This window comes from Phytophthora sojae, assembly GCF_000149755.1.
Source record: "Phytophthora sojae unplaced genomic scaffold PHYSOscaffold_13, whole genome shotgun sequence".
Taxonomy (NCBI): Eukaryota; Oomycota; class Peronosporomycetes; order Peronosporales; family Peronosporaceae; genus Phytophthora; species Phytophthora sojae.
This window is the reverse complement of record NW_009258127.1, coordinates 386674-408662: the sequence shown is the minus strand read 5'-3', so window position 1 is coordinate 408662 and position 21989 is coordinate 386674. Positions and strand designations below refer to the sequence as shown.

General features: G+C 54.9%; 11 protein-coding genes across 11 annotated transcripts; 7 read left to right on the top strand and 4 right to left on the bottom strand.

The window, feature by feature from the left end:
* Positions 1–82: 82 nt before the first annotated feature.
* On the top strand, positions 83–1141 carry PHYSODRAFT_530590 (hypothetical protein; the record flags this gene model as incomplete). Its single annotated transcript, XM_009539216.1, has 1 exon — positions 83–1141. One exon carries the CDS (start codon positions 83–85, stop codon positions 1139–1141), a length of 1059 nt encoding a protein of 352 aa, XP_009537511.1.
* Positions 1142–1700: 559 nt separating this feature from the next.
* Positions 1701–2153, top strand: PHYSODRAFT_530602 (hypothetical protein; the record flags this gene model as incomplete). Its single annotated transcript, XM_009539215.1, has 1 exon — positions 1701–2153. The coding sequence occupies one exon, from the start codon at positions 1701–1703 to the stop codon at positions 2151–2153; it is 453 nt and encodes a 150-aa protein (XP_009537510.1).
* A 437-nt stretch (positions 2154–2590) lies between these two features.
* Positions 2591–2806, top strand: PHYSODRAFT_418012 (hypothetical protein; the record flags this gene model as incomplete). Its single annotated transcript, XM_009539214.1, has 1 exon — positions 2591–2806. A coding segment is annotated over one exon (216 nt), but the record flags the coding sequence as incomplete, so codon positions are not given.
* A 433-nt stretch (positions 2807–3239) lies between these two features.
* Positions 3240–3881, bottom strand: PHYSODRAFT_306917 (hypothetical protein; the record flags this gene model as incomplete). Its single annotated transcript, XM_009539213.1, has 2 exons — positions 3240–3583; positions 3662–3881. The coding sequence occupies 2 exons, from the start codon at positions 3879–3881 to the stop codon at positions 3240–3242; spliced, it is 564 nt and encodes a 187-aa protein (XP_009537508.1).
* A 1637-nt stretch (positions 3882–5518) lies between these two features.
* PHYSODRAFT_288981 (hypothetical protein) lies at positions 5519–6010 on the bottom strand (the record flags this gene model as incomplete). The annotated part of the gene is made up of 1 exon (XM_009539212.1): positions 5519–6010. The coding sequence occupies one exon, from the start codon at positions 6008–6010 to the stop codon at positions 5519–5521; it is 492 nt and encodes a 163-aa protein (XP_009537507.1).
* A 1596-nt stretch (positions 6011–7606) lies between these two features.
* Positions 7607–8386, top strand: PHYSODRAFT_251991 (hypothetical protein; the record flags this gene model as incomplete). The annotated part of the gene is made up of 2 exons (XM_009539211.1): positions 7607–7641; positions 7717–8386. 2 exons carry the CDS (start codon positions 7607–7609, stop codon positions 8384–8386), a joined length of 705 nt encoding a protein of 234 aa, XP_009537506.1.
* Positions 8387–8865: 479 nt separating this feature from the next.
* PHYSODRAFT_288980 (hypothetical protein) lies at positions 8866–9408 on the bottom strand (the record flags this gene model as incomplete). Its single annotated transcript, XM_009539210.1, has 1 exon — positions 8866–9408. One exon carries the CDS (start codon positions 9406–9408, stop codon positions 8866–8868), a length of 543 nt encoding a protein of 180 aa, XP_009537505.1.
* Positions 9409–10952: 1544 nt separating this feature from the next.
* On the top strand, positions 10953–11333 carry PHYSODRAFT_251998 (hypothetical protein; the record flags this gene model as incomplete). The annotated part of the gene is made up of 1 exon (XM_009539209.1): positions 10953–11333. The coding sequence occupies one exon, from the start codon at positions 10953–10955 to the stop codon at positions 11331–11333; it is 381 nt and encodes a 126-aa protein (XP_009537504.1).
* Positions 11334–12120: 787 nt separating this feature from the next.
* Positions 12121–13177, top strand: PHYSODRAFT_529960 (hypothetical protein; the record flags this gene model as incomplete). Its single annotated transcript, XM_009539208.1, has 3 exons — positions 12121–12773; positions 12846–13035; positions 13112–13177. 3 exons carry the CDS (start codon positions 12121–12123, stop codon positions 13175–13177), a joined length of 909 nt encoding a protein of 302 aa, XP_009537503.1.
* A 1341-nt stretch (positions 13178–14518) lies between these two features.
* Positions 14519–16824, top strand: PHYSODRAFT_550642 (hypothetical protein). Its single transcript, XM_009539207.1, has one exon. The coding sequence runs from the start codon at positions 14579–14581 to the stop codon at positions 16742–16744; it is 2166 nt and encodes a 721-aa protein (XP_009537502.1). The 5' UTR covers positions 14519–14578; the 3' UTR covers positions 16745–16824.
* Positions 16825–16847: 23 nt separating this feature from the next.
* On the bottom strand, positions 16848–20966 carry PHYSODRAFT_530679 (hypothetical protein; the record flags this gene model as incomplete). Its single annotated transcript, XM_009539206.1, has 8 exons — positions 16848–17056; positions 17168–17270; positions 17337–17972; positions 18078–18668; positions 18762–19240; positions 19298–20101; positions 20219–20681; positions 20754–20966. The coding sequence occupies 8 exons, from the start codon at positions 20964–20966 to the stop codon at positions 16848–16850; spliced, it is 3498 nt and encodes a 1165-aa protein (XP_009537501.1).
* Between the last annotated feature and the right edge of the window lie 1023 nt (positions 20967–21989).

Genomic DNA, 21989 nt, shown 5'->3' with positions numbered 1-21989 from the left:
TCAGACCAGGCGAGGCTCCGCGTCCTTATCCTGTATTGACTGGCGTCTTTGACTGGCATCGATCGCCCCATTGCCGCTTTGGATGACGTCGGACCGGGGCGCGCGCGGAGGACGAGGCGGCCGCGGGGACGGCGCGCGCTGCTCGACGGTCGGCTGCGTCAACAAGGCCCAGTCGAACGGCAAGTGCCGCACGCACACGGGCGTGGGCCAGTGCACGCGCGAGGGCTGCGAGAAGCAGGCGCAGTACAAGGGGCTCTGCGTGGCGCACGGCGGGCGGCGCGTGTGCACCCATCCAGGCTGCAACAAGACCGTCACGTCCAAGGGCAAGTGCGGAGACCACGGGGGCGGACGACGACGCCCCAGTCGGTCCAAGGGCGACGTCGACGCTAAACCGGTCACGATACAGGATAACGCGAACGCGGGGAAAGGCAGCTCCATGATGTCGCTGCTGCTGAACGAGTGGCCCAAGGAGGTACCGGGGCTAGAAGCACCAAGTGTCAGCTCGGCAGGTCAAGCAGCGGGTTGGATCGGCTACAACGACGGCAGCAACAAGGTCAGCTACCCCGCCCCGGGATATCCGATCCAGGCGGGGTACAGCAACTATGTCGTCCCTGTGGCCCCGAATCCGGTGCAGCAGAGCAACGGGTCGATGATGTCGCTGCTGGTGAACGGCTGGGCGCAGCAAGGAGCGACGAACCAAGTGGTTGAAGTGAAGGTGGAGAGGCAACAGGTGATACAGGATAACGTACAGGGAACCGAAAGTGACCCGACCAAGGAGGAGAGTACAGCGGGGCAGACGCGAAATCCGCGCAAGCGAGCAATGTGCTCCCGCGCAGGCTGCGAGAAGTTTGCGCAGTCCCAGGGCTTGTGCGTGAGCCACGGCGGGAAGCGCTGCGTGCATCCGGACTGCACCAAGAGTGCTCAGCTGCACGGCTTGTGCATAACCCACGGAGGATCCAGGAGCTGCTCGTTCCCTGACTGTACCAAGACGTCTCGGTCGGCGGGCAGATGCTTTGAGCATGGCGGAGGGAAGCAGTGCTCGGAACCTGGGTGCGGCAAACAGGTGCAGTCTAAAGGTCTCTGCAGCGCGCATAGTAAAGCAAGAAGTGGAAGCCATATCGTGGAGAGTATAATTCTATAAAACGCGAACAGCGATGCCAAATGCGAATGCATGAACTCTTGCCTTGTGAGAAGTGATGCTGCCATAGAGAAAGAAAAAAACAATTTCGGTAGGAATTCTGTGAAGAGTGGACGAGTTTTCTTTTGACATAAGACCAGTCCACTTGGATGGAGTCCAGGTACATTTGTCTTGAGGCTACATCATGTCTTTATGCATTTACAGGGGTTTGGCGATTCTGGACCCTGGCGCAAATAAATTTATCCAAGAAAAATTTGACGAGACCGAGACTCTTCTAATCGCCAACGATGACACGCATTTCAACAGCTTCTCCATTAATGTGCGGGAGCATCTGTGCATCGCATTGGCACTGTGGACCTGGGGTTCGTCGTGGTCGAGCAATTCGTCCGGCCAAATGCTTCACGTGAAGTGCTGGAGTGACAATATTTCAGCAGTGCAGTGGAGCAATTGACTTTCTTCAAAGAATGAACTCAGCCAAGAAATCAACAGGGCAATTGGTCTAGCCGAAGCCAACTTCAACTTACGAGTATCGGTGGAGCATTTACCAGGGTCGACCAACACCATGGCAGACGCAGCATCGAGGGCCTGGACGGATCCTTATAAAACTGTGTGGACTAACTTTTCTGTGTCGTGGGAACAGACAGCCGTGCCGCCAATCTTTCGCAAACTCTACACGAACTTCTCGAAGGACTTCAATCCCGCTCACTGGCCTCGCCATCAAACGTTAAATACTCAGCTACTTGGTCACAGTGGGTGCGATGGTGCACGGAAATGCGACTGCCTAAATGGTTACCCAAGGACGAAGAGCGCCATTCATTTTATCAGCTCGCACTTTTCGCAATCTACTGCTGGAAATTCGGATGGAACTCGTCCGAAAGAGGCAACTCTACCTCCACCGTGCTCTCCAAACTCTGCCACATCTCGTGGTATCACAAGCGCTTCGTCGGATACAAAGTCGGACTGTCCCCCGGACACCAACTTGCTGTCGTCGGCATGCGCAGAGAAGACCCTCTAACCAACCCCATGGCCCCCGTCACCATGCATCTCCTCGGAAAATTGCACAACTCCCTCGATTTTTCCTGTGCCCAGCACCGAGTCATCTGGGGGGCTTCAGTGCTGGGCTTCTTCTTTCTTTTGCGCCGCTCCGAGTATCTAGCTGACGGCACGAGGGTAAAAGAATATGCTATTCAAAGGTCCGATGTACGCTTCCTGGATGATCAAGGCCGCGACCAAGAATTGATCGATCGAGTGAAAAAGGTTCAAATTCGTTTTCGAGGCAGCAAGACTGACCAGTTTGGCGATGGATGTACTCGTGTGCTGGGTCGGTCTGGTCACGCCCAATGCTGCCCAGTAATGGCGTGCTGGTATCTCGTTCAGCATCACCTTTCCATTGGCGCGAAGGCGGACACTCTACTCTGCAAAGTTACGCGGACCCACAACTTACAAGTCCGAGACCTCGTCAGTGCTTTGAAACACGCAGCTGAACTCGTTGGGCACGAACCAGACAGTTACGGCTCCCACTCACTTCGTAGCGGAGGTGCCTCAGCACTCTTCAATGCGGGCTACGACAGCTTGGCCATCAAGCTTTTCGGGAGGTGGAGATCGGACGCCATTGAGCGGTACACAAGAATGAGCTCACAACTAACAGCACGGATGGCGGGCGACATGATGGTCAAGGCAACATTGCAGCGTAATCAAGGGGCAACCTCCACGCCACACCCCGACTGTGGAGGCGCTGCAACGTAATTTTCAACTTTTGTGCCGGGTTCGGCACGCCCCCAACAAGTAAGACGACGACGACGACTGAAAATGATCAGAACTTTAAGTACTAAGTAAAGATTTATATATAAGTAGTTCAAATGATTCCATGTACTTGCCAACAAGCGGGAATTTGCCATGACAGAAAAAAACGTGTTTACTTACCAAACAGCTTTGTTACTGGCGCCTGGCCACGCACGAGGGCGTGGAGTGCCATGTTTGAACACCAGAAATCTTACGAAATATTTTTTTGTTTCAGTGGCAAAGACATAGCTATAGAAGGTGTGGAACAGTATTTCAGGGTGTCGACTAATGCTTGAGCCAGCTCAATTCAAAGCTAAAGTCAGCCCCTTAATGGTGCAGAAGAGGTTAGCAAAAGGCACGTTTTAGTGTAGTGTACTGTACAAGTGATGAATTCTATGCTAGCCGCGTACCATTGTGAGTTTTGGATGGGGTAGAATATGGCAAGGAACAGGTTCGTTTGCACCATCCTCCCCCCGTAGGCAAGCCCAAAGGAGACCATGTGTAGCATGGGAATGTCGAGTCTTCGCTGGAGTATAGCGCTACACACCAAAAGCACCAAAAGCTCGGAGACGCCCAACATTGCCACGCAGCTTATGTTTTCCTTGAGAACGGCATCATCATAGTCGTGGTTCGGCAAGTGGAACAGGATAGCTGTGCATGCGGCTGCAATGGTACAAGCAGCACTTATAAGCTACCGTAGAAGAAAAAATCACAATCAGAGTACTGACGAACGACACTTACCAAAAATGAATGGGACAACAAATTTCGTATACAGCGCGAGTGGTGTGACAAATTCGGAGGTGAAAAGTAGCTGCGCTGCTCGATCAATGAACCGTTGTCGCTCTTTGTCCGAGAACACGCGACTCAACGTCTCGGGGGCTGAAATAATAGCGAGATCTGCCTCTATGGTTGGCTTCGTGTAGACTTCTACAGCTCCATCAGTGTCAGTGGTAGTACCCATTGAGTTTTCGCTACTGTCGGGCAGCTTGGGCACCGCTGCTTCGATGAGGTATCGACGCTGCGACAGCCGAAGTCATGCCCGGTCGTCTTCTTTGATAATCTGCGCTGCAATTTGGACTGCACTAGCGAATCTCAATGGATGGTTTGCTGACAGTTTGCGTCGTAGGAGACCCACTCTTTTCGCCATCGCTGCGACGTCGTACATTGATATCCCTGCAAACAGGATATCCAGTCCAACCGAGAGCAAAATGGCACTGAGGGACTTCGCGCTTTGGATGCAACTGGAGACGTACATCGCGTTGAACACGTCCATGTTGAAAATTACGATCTGGGCCATCAAGTCGTACTTGTTATCCAGCTTGATGACGGGTAGAAGACCAAGATAGAGGGTCTGTCCAAGAGGCCCCAGGTGGATGAAGCCGTAGAGATAGATGGGATACAAAAGCATGAGGAAGCATCGGGCCGTTGACGACGTTCATGAAGCTCAGAAGCTCCTTGCGCAGCACTGCGTCTCTCTTCATCCTCGCTCCGAACAAAATGACGCCGCTCCAAACGACAACCACCATCTTCCCTGCTACGCCCATAACGAGAGCGAAAGGAAGTGGGAACCCGATGAGAGCTGACATTCCGATCTTGGACGTCTGTGGGAACACAGTTGACGTGACTGCTATCGTAGCAGCTTGTCGTCGCGTCATGTTCAAGCTCGGAAGAGCAATTCGGTACTGCTCTAGAACCGCTCCCGGCATCAACGTCAGCGACACAAAGTCTCGCCCCCAGAACAGAATATTCGCTTCGGGGCCTCGTTCGGGGGACAGTCGGGCATTATGCGGGCAACGGGAGTTACCTGACCACTCCAAGTCCGATTCCAATTTATCGACGACTATCTAGAGATATCCCGCCGATTATCCCGTCGAAGATGTATTTTTCCACCAAATGGAGAGGTAGGACTTGCCAATCGCTCTCAATCAGGACCTTGGTGCTAGTGGATGCGGCTCAGCTTACCGCCTCCGCACTTGCTCAGACTTGGAGAGAGACTTCGACTACTTGGTCAAAACTGTCGAAGACGCTGTCGGTAGAGAACCTCCACGTGATCTCCAGTTCCCTCAGTGGAATCGTCTTTTACCAGCTCCTGGGCGCTGTGCGTCCTGTCGAAGGCCTTATACTGGCAGAAACGTATCACCGGGGACCATTCTGTGTGGAGAAAGCAGAGCTGTAGGCAGCGATACATGCAGGAGCTATCTCCGCAGTGACCGCCTCACTCGGCTGAAAAAAAAAAGCATTATCGTAGTGCTTCCATGAGTAAACGTTTATTTAGTTGAGCCTTGGACCGCCCCCGTGGGTTAAGCAATGCGTCGTCGAGCTCGGCAAACTTTGAAGCTGCGTTTCGAGAGTGCTGGCACAATCGTCCAGCTATTTGAAGTGTCAGTCTTCAATTGTATCCACGAAGTACATGGACTACTCCAAGGTAAGCAAATGGGGAACAAAGCGCTTATGTGAGGAAAACTTGCTAATTGTCTTTTAGCTACACCGGACCAGCCGGGCATGGAAAAACTGCGCTGGATCGAGTCTACATTTAACAGTGAAATCTCTCTCTTTCTCTCTCTGCGAATTAGGCTCCTGCCAACCAAGTTACGTCGTTCAATGTGAGGGTGCATCCGTGTCTGCAACGGATAACTCCTTATACCGTTTGCCTTTCAACGAAGCGCTTGTAAGTTTTAAACTTTGGACGAGTATAGCCGCGTTTGCCTTCGGAAGCTCAGCCATGTTGACACCCGACGCCTTCAAGAACTCGCCCGGCGTGACCTTGTTGCTGTGCAATGTCTTGAAGCTGGCCTTCTTCTCGACCAAAATCTTCACCAGCGCCTCTCTCTTCATAATTTTCGCTAGTTTCGACTCCTGGACCTTTTGACCAAGTTTTGTTTTGGACAACGCCGTCTCTAACTTTTGGGCGAACTTGGTCGTATCAGCCCGTTCTTCATCGGCAGCGTCGTCAGTCGACCTGAGGCCGCGCTTGCCGCTCACGCCCGGGGCACTCGGCTTGGACACCGTGCCCTCGGGTGGGGCCGCGAAAGCGTCAGTGCTTACGAGAAGGAAGACCTTGACGACGAGCTGGACGAACCACTTGTTCATGTTGCGCGGTGGTACTTTAGCTGTCCTGGTGAAGAGAGGTCTTGGAGCGTGGCTGCTGTGTGCGAAGCAAATCGGGAACGCATGTCGTGAAGTGACACGACTCAAGTATATCTCCGCCGTTGAACAGGTCATCCAACGGCGGAGTGGTTGATAGTAATAGTTTTGACTCCGAGAAGTTCTAGGAAAGTAGCCAACCACGAGACTAAGCAAAAAGACCACACTTTCATTCTTTCATCGATGCGCTCAAGTGGCTTACGACACGCACTGTCGTGCTTCAACGGTAAATGCACAGCAACCGAAGGTGTGAAACAGTATAGCATGGTGTCGACTTGTGCTTGAGCCAGCTAAATGCAAAGCTAAAGTCAGCCCCTGCATGTGCATGGCGAAGAGGAGGCAGTGTACTGTATAAGTGATGAATTTTGTGCTAGCCGCGTACCGATGGGCTCTAGCGAATTTTGGCTTGGGTAGATTATAGCTAGGAATAAGTTCGTTTACAGCATTTTCTCCCCGGAGGCAAGCCCGAAAGAACCTCGTGGGTGGAGTTAATAACAAGCGGAGTACTTATTCAATAAAACATATTGGCGGCGCTAATAAAACGTATCAAATGCAAGTCGATCATGACGTTTGTCCGCTAATACAAGGATGTCTACGAGGTTTTATCTCTTTTACAGCAATGGGTGGTGGATCAGCGAGTTAAATAGTGGTTTTCATATTACACTAACTCATTAAAAGTGGTGTTAGCAAACGCGTTTGTATGTTTGCTGCTCAATCAATATCAATACCGTTTAATTTAATGGCTGCTCAAGAAAGCTGTTACCGATTGTCAAATCCGTATTCCACGTACGCACCACGAGTAATCTATCATTATTGGTGTTGGGATGAAGGACGTTTTGTACAGTATGCAAGCAACAAATGCAGCTTGCTATAACATGCAGATACTTACAAAACAAAAATGACAAACTATCAATACTGGTGGACAGCTCCGACAAAGCACTTCAACCGGCCTTCCTGCTACAAGAACCCCCAAATATCTCCCATATTCAGTATATGGGGAAAACGGGAAATTTTCTGATGTTGCCGTATTGGTAGAGGTCTAGTGATAAGCTAGGAGTCAATCCACGATCAGAGCACTGATGTACAATACTGCATGACACTTACCAAAAATGAATGGGACATATATATCGTGTACAGTGCGAGGATGACGACTCGGAGGTGAAAAGTAGCAGTGCTGCCTGCTCAATGAACCGTTGTCGCTCGTTTTCCGAGAACACACAAATCACCGTCTTGGTGGCAGCGAAAGCTGCCTTCATGGCTGGCATTGTGCAGACTTGTACGGCACCGTCGGCGTCAGCATCCAAAAGTGCGAAATCCATTAGTACCATTTTACTCTCCACATACATGTTTGTGGTTTTCACAACACACTAACTTCATGTAAGTGCTGGTTGCAAACGGCTCGGGTTGGTGGCTACTCAAGTGAACTGTTATTTGTGGAATTTAAATTTCACGCACGCACCAAGGCGCCAGAGTCATCTGAACTGGTAAAGGATATCATTGTTGCATGAGGGAAGAAGAACGTTGCGTAAAGAGAGCTTCAAAATGGAGAATTGGAAATCGTCTGACTCCACGAACACGTTAGCCCGATCCACAATACACTAATAAACAGTTTGCAAACACTAGCGTCAGCTATACAGTTAGTGTTTATGCAGAATTGATCTTCGTCTGGAGAAGGACTCGAGCTTCAGTTTTGACGTGAGGTTCTGCCTGTTTCCTGGGAGCGCCAAGCAGCCTGCTGGTGGAGTCATCTACGGATTCCAAGCTAATCCTGCTAGCTACGGTGTACCAGGAAGCAACCCGGGTAACCTTGTAATGGTGGACATGAAGTTGAACCTACGCTGCTCCGTCCTGGACGACAAGAAGGTCGTCGCTCAAGCCCTGAAGCCGAACTGCTGGTACCATTTGGCGCTCACGTACGGCGACACCCTTCAGCGACAGATAGTGTACCTCGACGGGAAGGTTGTGTCGTCCGAGACCGGCACGTTGAACAGCATGTGGCAGCGACACCCACACGAGCAGACCGGCACAGGCTTTTGCCTCAATACCGCTGGAAGTGATCACATGCCGCACTCGAGCATGCGCGGCGGATGGTACTCGTTCTACGGCCTCATTGACAAATTTCGCGTTTGGAGTTCGGTGCTACCCGCCGAGACTATCTCTGAACTTTCGCGCTGTGGACAACCCCGCGGCTCCTCAACCATCGCCACGATCAAGCGCCCTGATGACCGACATGGATCCTGCATCAACACGCGCGCTGTTCGGTGCACGCGTCCAGCTGAAGGCAGGAGCGTTGTGATCGTCCAGCCTGGCCGCAAACGCTGAGTTAACTATAAACTCCGCTCCCTGTTGGGATTAGTCTTTCCCGCCACAAAGGAAAAGTTGCTGAATTAATCCTGTGATGCCTTGAGTAACAGTTTATTTTCTCGAGCCTTGGGTCGTCCCCGTGCCGATAAGGGGGCTAAGTAACGAGTGCTCTTGGGTTAAGTAGAAGTTGTAGGCTGCATCTCTGGCGTGCTGGCAGAGTCTTCACTCACAGCTAGTTGAAGTGGCAACCTTCCGTAGTAGTGGCTACACTGGAAAAAGATCAAATAGGCGAGGGATACTTGATACTGTACTTGTTCTCTAGCTGCATCGGGCCAGGCGGGCATGTTTCCGCGGCATACTGTCATCCTCCACTGGATCGAGTCGACAATTAAAAGGGTTAATAGTAGTAAGCGACAGCGGCAAATTTCAACTCTGAATGAGAACACATAGCACTGTAATAGCTCAAATGACTCTCTATCTCTCTGCGTGAATTAGGTTCATGCGAACCAAATTAAATTGTCTCTCACCCTAAAGCGCTTTCCTTCTCGGTCGGAGATACGGATAACTTTTTGAGGCGTTTGCCTCTGGACAAACTGTTTGTAGCGTTTAAACTTTCCGTACGCGGGGACGAGTATCTCAGCGTTCGCGCCTGGCAGCTCAGACAACTTGATTCCCGTCGCCTGCAAGTACTCTCCAGGCGTCACCTTGTTGGCGTGCAATGTCGCGAAGGGGGCGTCCTCTTGGAGCAGCTTCTTCACCTGCTCCTCTCTCGCAGCAATTTTCTTTAGTTGCATCGCCTGAATCTTTTGACCAATGCTGGTCTTGGACAACGCCGCCTTGAACTTTTGGGCGATCTTGGTCAAATCGCCCCTTTGTTCATCAGCTGGGCCATCAGTCGACTTCATGCCGCGAAGCGATCGCTTGTCGTTCACGCCCAGGGCACTCAACTTGGACGCCATGTTCTCGGGCGAGGCCGCGATAGCGTTAGCGCTCACGAGAAGGGAGAGCGCGACCACGAGCAGGACGAGACACTTGCTCATAGTGGTGTCGAGATCTTGGTATGTGGCTGTTGAGCACGAGAACTGAGGGAACTACCTCATTCAGTACAAATAAAGTCTACGTACTTAGTACTGCTCTGTTTGAATAGAGTCGCTTGTCAACTGTAGAGCTGTCCTGTACGATCCCAGTCGGTTCACAGGAAACACTGCGTTTCCCGTGACTCACGGCAAAACGCAGTGTTTCACGGGCCGTGAGCCACTTGTCACAGTTCATTCAACTACATGTATACATACATATATATTGTGCTTTGCAGATAAAATGTCGCCCCGAATTATGGCCTAGATCGAGGAAGGCCGGTCCACAAATCAGTGTACAAAACAGAGGCGGTAGCTCGATTTACTTAGATCGACCTCGAATTGCGCTTTTGAAAACGCAAAAGGGATCGATTTACCGTAGATCGACCTCGTTCTGCCCAGATCCACCAGGAGATCGACCTCGAGCCCTGATTTGGATTGTCGTAGCTCGAGTTATTAGCCGGCCTAAATAGATCGATCTGTCCCTTTCTTTGACCTCGTTTTATTAAATCGACCTCGACTTAATGATAAATCGAGGAGAGCTCCAAGTCAAAACGACAAAACGTTTGCAAAGCACAATACATATATTATATACAGATTCGCTATATAGTGTATAGTGTACTGGTATTAATAACGATTACCGTAATTTAGATCTCATACTACAGACAGATTTCTTAATGTAGCATACAAACTTCAGTATCAAAGTATCTTCACAAATCGCAATATAAACGATTCGGATAAGAATACTGTGACCTAGCCCGGCAACGTTGCAGCAGTCGTGACAAAGCGACTGCCAAAGTGGGCGACTACCTCCACATGAACGCAGTAGCGACACAGCTTGGTGGTGACAACAGAAAATCGCCTCAAAACGGTGTCCCTTGTGGCAGACGAGCTAACAGGTTCGTCGTCATCGGACATGTTGAATGGGTCTTGCCGCAAGACCACCGTAGACGACTATAGTAGAATCCTACCCGACGTGGTTCCCATCTCTTGTGTTTCCTATTGCTGCAATTTCCGAAGCGCTTCAATGATAAAACAACCTTGTCCACGTTGCAGAAGCCGCCGCATCCGAGCCACAAAATAGCAGGCACTCTTTGAAGAATCTGTTCCAAGAATCGACTATGTTTTGCTGTCCGTAAACGTCTATCAACTCCACCTCCAGATTGACCGGCCACTCGTTTCCCTGACATCTGGAGGTTGTCCGTGTCCGTTGGCCAGCGGATGTTGACCACAACGACGTCTTACCAGACCAACTGGCTGCTACGTCGAAGTCGGCTATGGACGATGTGCGTCGTGCATGGAGCTCAACGACTGTTCAAGCCTCTCCACATCTTCCAGCCCTCTGGTGTCAACCAACCAGGCCACAACCTTCAGCGGCGAACAGGCAGGCATGGGCACTTGACTCTAGCCTGTCGTTGTCGAGCTAAGCCCCAGGCAAGCTGCATTGTAGCCCTCATTCTCAAATTCACCTACCCAAGCCTCAACCGCCCGACCCAAGCCCCCCAGCTACCATGTTCAGCAACAGCAAGATCTTCACCGTGTGCGTCGTCGCCGCCGTCGCCATCTCAAGCGGAGTGAGCGCGGAGAAGGAGGTGGCCGAGACCTTCTTCTCTGGACCGGAGGGCGTCGGCGTTGGCATTCCCGGCGTCGCGACCGTCGGAGTGGGCGGTACGGGCGCCTACGGGCCTGGTGTCGTCAGCCCTGGTGTGAGCGTTGGCGTGCCTGGAGTTGTCGGTGTTGGCGCCCCCGGTGTCGTCGGCTACAACGGCGTGAACGTGGGCGCCCCCACCACCGTGGTCAACAATGGCTACCCGGCCCAGCCTTCCAACGGCGGTGCGACGGCAAGCGCGACGGCGACGGCGAACGCGAACCGCAAGCTCCGCTCGGAATGAAGGAACGAACCAAGTAAGTCGTGATCGGATGCCCATCAAGACGAGACGCATAGACTCTTTCTCGGAATGTCTCGCCCGCATCGAGGCTTAGAACACCCGTAATGGGTATGCATGGTAGTGGTAGTATTTTTTGTTGCCTTCCAAATGCAAGCGTAGTTTTCTTTTTCTACTTTGATCTGTTTTGAAAGTCATTCATGCTTCAATGTTACTTTAAGAGCACAGGTTCCCAGTCCGAACAAGTGAACGTGTTGGGTGCGCTTGCACCACTATCGGAACAACTCTTTCGTGACGAATATTATGACTCGTAGGAACTTGCTGTATATGGCTTTCGAGACCCGTTTGAGGTAACTATCTTTCACCTTCTCTTTGAAGATTTTCATAGTTTTAAATGCTTAAGTTTTTTCGTACTGTAATACATGCAGCTTACATTATTACTTGTGCATCGCAAATTGCGATGCACTTAAACAAACAATTGCGATTCGCAATTGTTTGTTTAAGCACGGCGTGTCTGGTACATATCAATGTTCTTCTCTTTGGCTGAGCGGCATCTTTTGCACACGCGCACGACGTCATTGCCACGCCCTCGTTGTCATTGCAATGCGCATCCTCCTTGTAGCATAACGCATGTCACGGATGGTGCGACTAGAAAGACCTTTTGCTAGTTGCGCTGTGCAGTTCAAGTCTCACTTCTGAACCTCCCAGCATCAGCGCAAACCGCTGAATTAATCAGCAATTCGATCTCAAGATGATCAGCGCCAAGCTCGCCTTGTTCACCTCATGGATTGCAATGCTGACAGCTCCCGCTGCCAGCACTGTGTACATCAGCACTCCGCCCAACAACTGCAGCGCCTACGACGAAAACGACGTGGACACGTCTGCCTGCTTGGCGAACAAGATCAACGAAGGCGGTCTGGGAATCCTGGTAATCGACCAGCACGTTAGCTTCGACCCTGGAGGCTCGCTCGCCATTGCAACTGCCAACGACGACGCTGCTCGTATCGCCGCCTTCATCTCCAACCACACGTCTGAGCTGGACCAAGTCGTGCTCACGATGGACTCGCATCAGCGCTATCACATCGCGCACGGAATTTTCTGGCAGAACGCTACGGGCGACTCGCCCGAGCCGTACACGACCATCTACTCGCATAACATCTCGGACGGCGTGTGGACGCCGCGCGACGCAAGTCTACACGACTACGTGCTGGCGTACACGGAGTCGCTGGAGGCCAGCGGCAAGTTCTCGCTCACGATCTGGCCCGAGCACTGCCTCATCGGCTCGCACGGCCACAACATTGTAACGGATGTGCTGGACGCCGCCCTGGAGTGGACCAAGGAGTCTCTCAAGCCGATCCAGTACGTCATGAAGGGCAGCAACCCGTTCACCGAGCACTACTCTGCGCTGAGGGCGGAGTACGAGCTGCCCTACGACCCATCCACGAGGTAAGCCGCAACGAGGTATACAGTACAGTATTGTGTCTCAGTAATCGCGTTCTACTGACGTCATGTGGACAGCCTCAACACGGAGCTCATGAAGACGCTGCAGCGCTCGAGCAAGCTTGTGGTCGTGGGCGAGGCGCTCTCGCACTGCGTGAACTTCACCGTGCGCGACCTTGTGAAGTCGTGGCCCGCTGACCGACTGAGCGACCTCGTCATCCTCACGGACTGCTCGTCGCCCGTGGCCGGGTATGAAGCGGAAGCAGAGGTACAGTACAATACACATTCCTATGCGGTAGTATCCATCTGATGCGCAGACACTAACGTGAGCTTTGTCTTGACAGCAATTCCTGGGCGACATGACAGCCCTCGGCCTCACGTTAACGACGTCCACCGAGTTTTACGTGTAGATCGCCAGTAAAAGTGCCTTCAACTTGACCGTTTGATGTAGCCATTGTTTGATGTAGCCATTGCATGCCCTCCTGAAGTTGTTTGATGCGGTCTCGCACTTGTTCGGCGGTGCATGCAAAAGCGCAAGACGCTTTCGTCGGCAGGGCGGGAGTCCTCGTTGCTTGCCAAGCGTGCCGCAGTACCGCACAGAGACCGTGCTGACGGGTGCAGAGCGCGTGGCAGCGGGGGCTGCACTCCAGTCCTGCCCCGTGCCATCGTATCGTCACGACGCAGCGGGCCAATGAAAGATACACGTCACCCCGCCCACTTCCGGCGTTCGCTTGTGCCCGACGGCGCCAACACCACACAGTACATGAACCTGGTAATGAAATGACCTGGACCCATGCAGCCTTGCCCTCCAAGCCTTGGAGTGGAGTCCAAGGCGCTCGCTCGCTCGCTCATACGGTCTCCGTTAAGTCAGATTGATGTGTCAACCGTTATTGTGGTTTTCAACTATTTTGCCTCCCGATTTGACGGAGTCCGATTTATATAAAATGGAGCTCCCACATGATCGGTTAGTCCAATTTAGCTATATCTGGCCTGAGTTAGCAGCATAAGGCTCAAAGGGGAGGCATTCCAAGTTGGACATACCTCCCCACCTCTCATGACGCACTAGAACTGCAAGACATTGGGGACAATAGTACACTGTATATAGCCACTTCATAGCACTATGGCCATCTAAATCACCTGTGTGAACATCTACGGCCGCTACAACTCCGTGCCACGCCGATCTGAGAGGGCCCCAGACATGTTTTCGCGGCGGTCCCTTTTGCCGGCGAAAAGCGGCATTTCTGCCCTGCTTCGCAACTCGCAGCCCCCAGACGCAAATCGGGCCAGATATAGTTTGCTTCCCTCAGCCCTTCCTGCTAAATCGGAGCCCTCCAGCAAATCGGGCCCGATATATCGGATCTTGGACCACCCGACTTGCCAAAACGGATGAAAGCCACAATACATCCCCTTTCACGTCCAACTCTCGTAGCCTCTCTTACGTAGCTCTTCACTTTTCTCTTGTTTTCTCTATGGCCTCCACCGTATCCTTCCCTTCACAGATTCAGGGTGCCTTATTCACTTGTATTTGTATGAAAAACGAAAATTCCGGAAGCCAAAAGGGGTAGGGTTGACCCCATTCGGAAAGAAAAATCAGCAAACTCGATCTCTCATTGGTCCAAATTGATCTGAATTTCAGATGCTCACGGCGTAGGTAGATCCAGCTCCCCCTTCACGTGCGTCAGTCCGCAAGTCTCCTCGTAGCGCCCAAGTGGACCCCTCCTTTGACCATGGCGGAGGCAGCAGCAGCAGCGGCGGCGGCGGCGGCGCCCGCCGGCGGCCAGCCCGAGGCCGCGGCCAACACCAAGTACTACATGAAGAACGCCGTGTTCTCCATGCTGTCGCTGTACCTGGCGCACCAGTTCGCGGGCTACATCTCGAACCGCGAGGACCCCGTGGCCTGCGAGCTGCACGTGAACGACCACTCGTGGTTCGGCGAGAGGCGCTACGAGTCGCTGCGCTTCTTCGACCCCAAGCACACGCACCACGAGACGCAGTACGTGGCCATGCGCGACGGCGCCGACCTGGCCGTGGACACGTACCTGGCCGACTACCTTTGGGACAAGCAGCAGAAGGTGCCCACCGTGCTCTTCCCCACGCGCCACGGCCGCGGCTACACGCTCGACTTCCCCTTCAACATCTTCACGCGCTACGAGCGCAAGTTCACCAACCCGCGCGTCAACGCCTACGTGCAGCGGTTCGTGACCAACGGCTACGCCTGGGTCTCGGTGGACGTGCGCGGCACGGGCGCCTCGGCCGGCACCAAGGAGTTCGACTTCGCCGACGCCGAGGTGCAGGACGCGTACGACGTCATCGAGTGGATCACGCAGCAGCCCTGGAGCAACGGAGAGGTGGCCACCTTCGGCCAGGGCCTGGACGGCGTCGGCGCGCTGCTGGTCGCGGCCAGCGGCCACCCGGCGCTCAAGGCCGTGTCGGTCAACAGCGCGCCCGTGGACGTGTTCCAGGATGCGCTGTTCCCCGGCGGCGTGAAGAACGACAAGGCGCTGAGCGACTGGGCGTCGTTCACGGGCGCTACCGACCGCCAGATCCGCTGGGACTCGATCCCGACCTTCAAGCCGCGCCTCATGCTCAAGCACTTCGGCGGCAACGTCTACCGCGTGGACGAGGACGACGCCAAGTTCGACAACTACATCTACCAGCACACCAAGAACGCGGACCTCGCGCAGGAGCTCAAGGACGTGCGCTTCCGCGACGACAAGCTGGCTTCTGTGGGTGTCACGGCCGAGCAGCTGGACGCCATCCGCCACCTCGGCGCCATCGCTGCGTCCGGCGTGGCCCTGCAGACTTCTGCCGGTTTCTTCGACATGGGCGTCGCGCGCTCCAGCATCCTGCTCTTCAAGTACCTGACCAACACGCTGGACGCCGACATTGCGTCGCTGCTGCCGGAGCTGCCCAAGGAGGCTCTGGAGGCGATCGAGAAGGACGCGACCCACCACCGTCTCACGCTCGGCCCGTGGAGCCACGTCGGTGTCGACAACGCCGACCCGTTCGCCGTGTCCAAGCAGAAGTGTTTCTACCACCTGGACGAGGTGAGCCGCTTCTTCGACCACCACATGTACGTCAACCGCCGCAAGATCACCAAGCTCGAGGACGAGCTGCCCGTGCACTACTTCACCATGGCGCACAACCGCTGGAAGGAGTCGAGCTCGTGGCCGCCGGCCTACCTGAGCGATGAGGTGCTCTACCTTGGCGCTGGCCAGGAGTTCCAGGCCGAACCGGAGACGGAGGCCAACGAAGTGACCCGCAACGTGACCATCAAGCCCTCGCTGGACGCTGTCTCGCGCTGGGATATGCTGGACCACCTCTTTGGTCTGCGTCCGATGTACTACCACGACCGCGCGCCGCTGGCCGACCAGTACACGACGTTCCTGACGCCGGAGCTGCCGCTGACGGAGATCACGGGCGAGGCCGAGCTGCGCCTCTTCTTCTCGGTGGACAAGCCGGACGTGAACCTCGTGGCCTACCTCGAGGACGTCGACTACACGGCCCCGTTCCCGAACGAGAACAAGCGCCCCGGTGTCACGTACATCACGGAGGCGCTGCTCAACCCCGTGCACAAGACCATCCGCCCGGACTCGAGCGTGCACTCGTTCAAGCGCGCGGACTCGCGCGAGATCGTGCCCGGCCAGGTCTACGAGGCCGTCTTCCGCTTCGAGCCGACGTCGTACGTGGTCAAGCGCGACCACCAGATCCGCGTGTCCGTGGGCGTGACCAGCCCGCCGGACTTCGGCTCGGCCGGCGAGAAGGAGGCCACCAAGCTCACGATCCACTTCGGCGGCACGTACCCGACAAAGCTCACGCTGCCGTCGTACACTGGCATCTACAACGCCAATATCGTGCCGCGCGTGGAGGCGGTGGACGACCTGGAGAGTATCCCGACCGAGTCCACCGAGAAGCCTGCGGAGGAGGAGGCCGTGGACGAGTTCGCCGATGAGCCCCAGGCCAAGGACGAGCTGTAGGTTTGTATTAGGCACGAGCCATTCAGTGTCAGTGAAGGCGCTGCAGTCTCAAGTACATAGATCGATGATTGGTAAGCTTTCGTGTTCTAGTTAACGAGCTTCCTCAGCCGGAGAGCAGCATTTGTACACTGACGACGACCTGCGTCACGTTGTTGAGCACTGGAGCGAGTTCGTACGTCACCACGGGGAAGCTCTTGAGCTGCGGCTTCAACGCTGTCAGCATGACATCCACATCTACCAGTCCGTTGTGTTCATCCGCGAAACACGCGTGGAGTTGGGCCCATTCATCGACGCCCAAGGATATGCCAGCACCTCCAGATCCAGTGCCAAGAGCCTGCTCTAGCTGCCGTCTTGACAGCATCTTCTTGCCCTTGCACCGGTCTTCGACGCCGAGCGTAGTGAACGCCCCAAACAACGCGTGACTGGCCCCGGCCACGTCAACATGCCAGCCCGTATCCACGAACTCCCACATCAACTGCCGAACTTTCAGGAGGATCGACCGTGACAGAGTTGACTCGAACGGAGACTCGGCCTCGTCCTGGGAATCCGAGCCCGTGTCCACTTCGACTGAGTGCTGACGGGTGTCGATAACGCCAGTGACCACCTCCTTCCGTGAGTAAACGCTCTGCAGGTCGGTTCGGAGCTTGCCGAAGATTTCGGCTTCGGTGCGTCCAGCAGGCAGCTCGATCTTCTTGCCGATCCACTGTACGAAGTGGTCGCAGCTCATCTCGTGAGCAGTGGCTCCAGAGATCTGAAAGGCCCAGCGATGGCCCTCTTCGTCCATGTAGAGCGAGTGCACGGTCAAGTTCGAAGCGGAAACCGGATGCAGCTCGGCGAGAAGAGCGCGGGAGCTGAACGCTCTTGAACACACGTTGACAGGCTGGGAGAACGACCCGAGGTGGCCGCGTGCAGTGAGCGTGAGCGATGCAGCAGCCTTCGGGGCCTGTCGGGAGAGCTCCAGCATGCTCTGCATCTTGTGGGCTCGAGTTGATACCGTGATAAGGTCGTGGCAAACACCCAAAGCGCCGGAGATCTGCCGCGTCAAGATGGGCAGAGTGCTGAGCTGTTCACTTCGAGCACCCGCAGCCACCGCCGGATGGTCCCGAGGGAACAACAGCACCAACACACCGACGATCTCTTGGCCATAGCTGCCCCAAACTGGGCACGCCACGACTGCGTGGCGAATAAATCCTAGCCGAACGTCGGTGCGCGTGGCCTTCATCGTGTACTTGTCCACGCGTGGTCGCACTCGAGATGCCGAAGCTGGTTTGGAGCTGCTTCCACCTTCTCGCTTGCGCGTTGAGTCTTCTTCGCCGTTATCGTCTTCGTCCACTTCATCCACGATCCAGTTCTTGACGATGACAGCGCTGCCACGCAGCAGCACTTGCTGGAACAAACCTTCGCCGGTCGGTACGCGCATGGTCTGGTCCGTCACCACCGACAGCTTCCGCGATTGAGCTCCTAAGGACGGGATGAAGCTCATGCTGCTGCCTCCTCTGGCATCCATTGCAAGCTGGTGGATGTTAGTGGCCGAGCTGTGCGGGGTGGCTCTCGCTGTGTGTGACGCTGCGGCTTGAGGCGAGATCTTGGACGTCCACATGTGCCGCTCGCGCTCCTTGTCGATAGGGTAAGCGTTTTCCTCCCAGAGGAAGAGGTGAGCGGTGGTAGTGGCGTCGAAGATGCTGACGCAGGCGTTGTAGACGGCGTTGATGACTCCGATGACGCTCATTTCCTTGAAAAACGACATGGACGCGTCCAAGAGCAGCGCGATCTGCTCCTTCTGGCGCATCATGCGCTGCTTCTCCAGGATGGCGGCTAGTACACTGCAGCTCTGGCTCTGGACGATGGACAGGAACAAGTCGTGCTGGTCGAATTGGTTCTTGCGGCCCTTGATATTGACCAGCTGCAGCAGACCCACGAGCTTCTGGCCCGACTCCGCAGCCAATGCTAAGCCACTGTCCACTCCACTATTGGCGAGTTTGGCGATTCCCGGGACGACGCCCTCCGAGTCCTCCACGATTAACGGAGCCAACAACAGGTTACGCGCTGGAATGCCGCTCAGACTGTCCACGAACGCGTTGAACTGCGACGTCTTGCCAATGTCGTTGACGATCGTAAGCTGCTGCGAGCGCACGGCGTCTTCCATCAATGATCCAGCATAGGCCTGTTCCGAGAGGGCGATCCGATAGCGGCGCTTGTGGTGGAACGTCACCAGCTCATGGGTGTCTGGGTCCACGACGTAGACAGCAGCTCCTTCAACGCCGATAATCTGCTCAGCGGCGATCCCAAGACTCACAACGGCCTCTACGAGGTCTCCATCGGCGATGAGCTTGCCCACGTTCCAGCACAGCTCCTGGTTCCTCTGGAAAAGCTGCGAGTTCTCGATGGCCAGCGCGATGAGCTTCGAGATGGTTTGCAACAAGAACTCGTCCTTGGCACGGAATGGAGCGCCTCCAGACTTGTTGATCACCTGAACCACGCCCAGTAGCGTGTGCTCTCGAACAGGGTCCTCCACATCGTTATCATCATGCTCCACGTCTTCCTCAGATTTACCCTTAGTTGCAGTGGCTTTTGGCTTCTCGGAGGTGCCCATGTTGGAGATAATGGGCACCGTCAGCATGCTCTTGGTGCGGTAGTGCGTCTTCTGGTCCCACGCCGAGTTGAAGCGCGGGTCGTCGTAGGCGTCCGGGATGTTGATGGACTGCTGCGTCTCAGCTACTAACCCGACGATGCCCTGGCCAAAGTGGATCGTCATGCCCGTGTCGGCCTTCTGTGTAGAGGATCTGCGGTACACTTCAACCCCGGCGCCGCTGATGTCGCTGTGCCAGTTGTGGAGCGTCCGCGTTGCAGTGTCGGCAACGAACAGCGAGCAGCGATCCGCGTCTAAAATGTTCTTGGCGTTCTCAATCACGACCTTGCCCAGCTCGTCGAAGTGCAGACACGTGAAGATCTCCGGGGCCAGCTGGATGAACGTCTCCTCGTTCACCTTGTTGCTCTCCACGTCCGTGAAGTACGCGACTTTGGGGAACAACCCGCTCGAGAAGTGGCATAATAGCGTTAACAGCGCCTGGTCTTCGGGCGTGAAGACATCGCACCTCTCGAGGGCGATTGAGAGCCCCAAAGCCTGCACTTGGGTCAGTTTTCCACACACTTGGACAACAGCCAGCACGTGGTTGTCGTGCAAGATCGGCACTAACAGGGTAGAGGCGTTCGGGTGCACCACTAACCGGTCTGCGTTGTCACTGGCCGTGGAGTAGCTCGGATGTCGGACCAATTGGCCGGCGGGCAGCAACAATGGCCGCTTTGTGTGGTACACGAACGCGGCTAGGCCACACGGCACCGCCGCAGATACCGGTACTGAGCCAGGAACGATCAATGAGGTGCCCATAGGCGGCAACGCGGACCGCACCGTCCCCATTTGAGGCTTGCTCGAGTCTGCCGCCTTGGGCTCTTCAATGTCTTCAGTCGCTTGACGTGCCGGCATGCGGCACCAGAACTCCTGCTCCGACTTGTCCACGACCAGCACCAGCACTTGCTCCGCCTGCATCAGCTCGCGCGTTTCTTCCGTCAGAGTCTCGGCCAGTTGATACATGTGCGTACTCTCCGCGACGTGCTGGAGCGAGCGCGCCATGACCTGGAACGAGTGATGCAGCGTCAGCATCTGCGAGCCGCACTGCCGCAGCTCCTGCAGCCACTCGCGTGTACTGCGGTCCAGTGTGTTGTCGTGCAAGGCCACGAGCGGGTGGGTCAGTAGCTGCTCGAACGCCTGCCCCACGTGTGAAGTGAACGACACTGGAGCCAACGAAGTCGTCGACACTGTGATCGCCTCTCGAGGTCGCTCTTTAGAGACCTCAGTACTGGAGGTGCCAGCGGGTGGAGGCATCGGCAATAACCCCTTCCAAATGTCATCCGAGAAGATGTTCTTCACCTGTAAGCTCTCACGTCGCCCCGCGGTACTGTTAGGAGGGACAACGATCCCCGCGTTGCTGTTCCTTCGGTGCGTGATAACGGCAGAGCTTGGTGTGGCTGGCGTACTGCAGTAAAGCTGTCGAGTACGTTGAAGTCGGAGTTCATTATCCTTCTCCTGGACCACGGTATGCGCCTTCTCCAGAAGTCGCTCGAGTCTTGAGAGTTCGTGTGAATAGTTGGCCAGTTGATGAGCGTGACGCTGCTGCAGGTCCTTCCGTTCTTCCTCTGCCTTCTCGAGCTTGAGTGTGTACATCTCAACCAGGTGCGCGTCTTGCGATCTACCGCCACATATACAGCCTTGGGCTTCTTGTACAGCTCCTGGAGTCTTCACGCGTTGATTCTTTCGTAGACTTGGGCTTGCCGGAGACACTGGACGTCGTTGAATGCCAAAGCGTGGCGTGGTCGCTCTGCTGTTGTTCCCTCTCTCGTCTCTTGGACTGGTTGGTTGGGTCGGAGGACGCGGCATGGCTGGCAACGAGGCAGTTCGTGGGTCGCTCTTGCCTCCATTGGACGTGGTGGGGCGAATCGCTCGAACCGTCTGCTTGTGCATCTGCACTTCAAGCCGAAGACTGTCGATCAGCAGCAAGGTCTGCTTCTTCTCCTCAGCCAGAGTCGTGACCAGTTTGTTTTGCTGCTCCAATTGCTGGCTCAGACGCTTGTTCAATGCACGCAGACGCGAGATGACCATGTACGTGTGCTGGTCGTAGTAGATCAGCGTTTGGCGCTCTCGCTCCCTCTTCACGCCCTTTGTCCGCACTCTTGGCCTTGAACAGCGCTGAACATCAACCGAAGCCTGCTCGCTAGATTCATCGTCGCTATCGTCTTGGTCGCTGAGGTCTTCTTCTCCGTCCACGCTTCCATTTCCACGACCAATATCAGTTCCAGCAGCATTTGCTGCCGCCTCCGCTTCATTGTCCGCCGGTTCATCGCCATTTTCTCCCTCTTCGCCATCGTCAGACTCGAACGAGTCCGCATACGACTCGGCATCCTCCTCCCTCGCAGGAACTGCAGCTCCCACTAAGCCAGCTCTCGTCGTCGAAGCTGGTAAACTCTGTGCCTGCTGGTAAGAAGAGGGTGGCTGGGCTCTCCTACGAGTCATTTTCGGGGTCTTCGCTCGTATCTCGACTTCAATTCGCGTCATGCTTCTCTTGCTGTGACAGCCTCGCAGCTAGACAACAACTGATGAGACCGAACCACTTCCCGTGTGAGTAGCTAGAATAGCACCAAACTCTCTAAAAATGTGCAACGTGAACATACCGTGAGCTCGGGCGCCTGT

Excerpts from the sequence above, each read along its gene's own strand:
- PHYSODRAFT_550642 (XM_009539207.1), top strand. The coding sequence starts at position 14,579 with ATGAAGAACGCCGTGTTCTCCATGCTGTCGCTGTACCTGGCGCACCAG.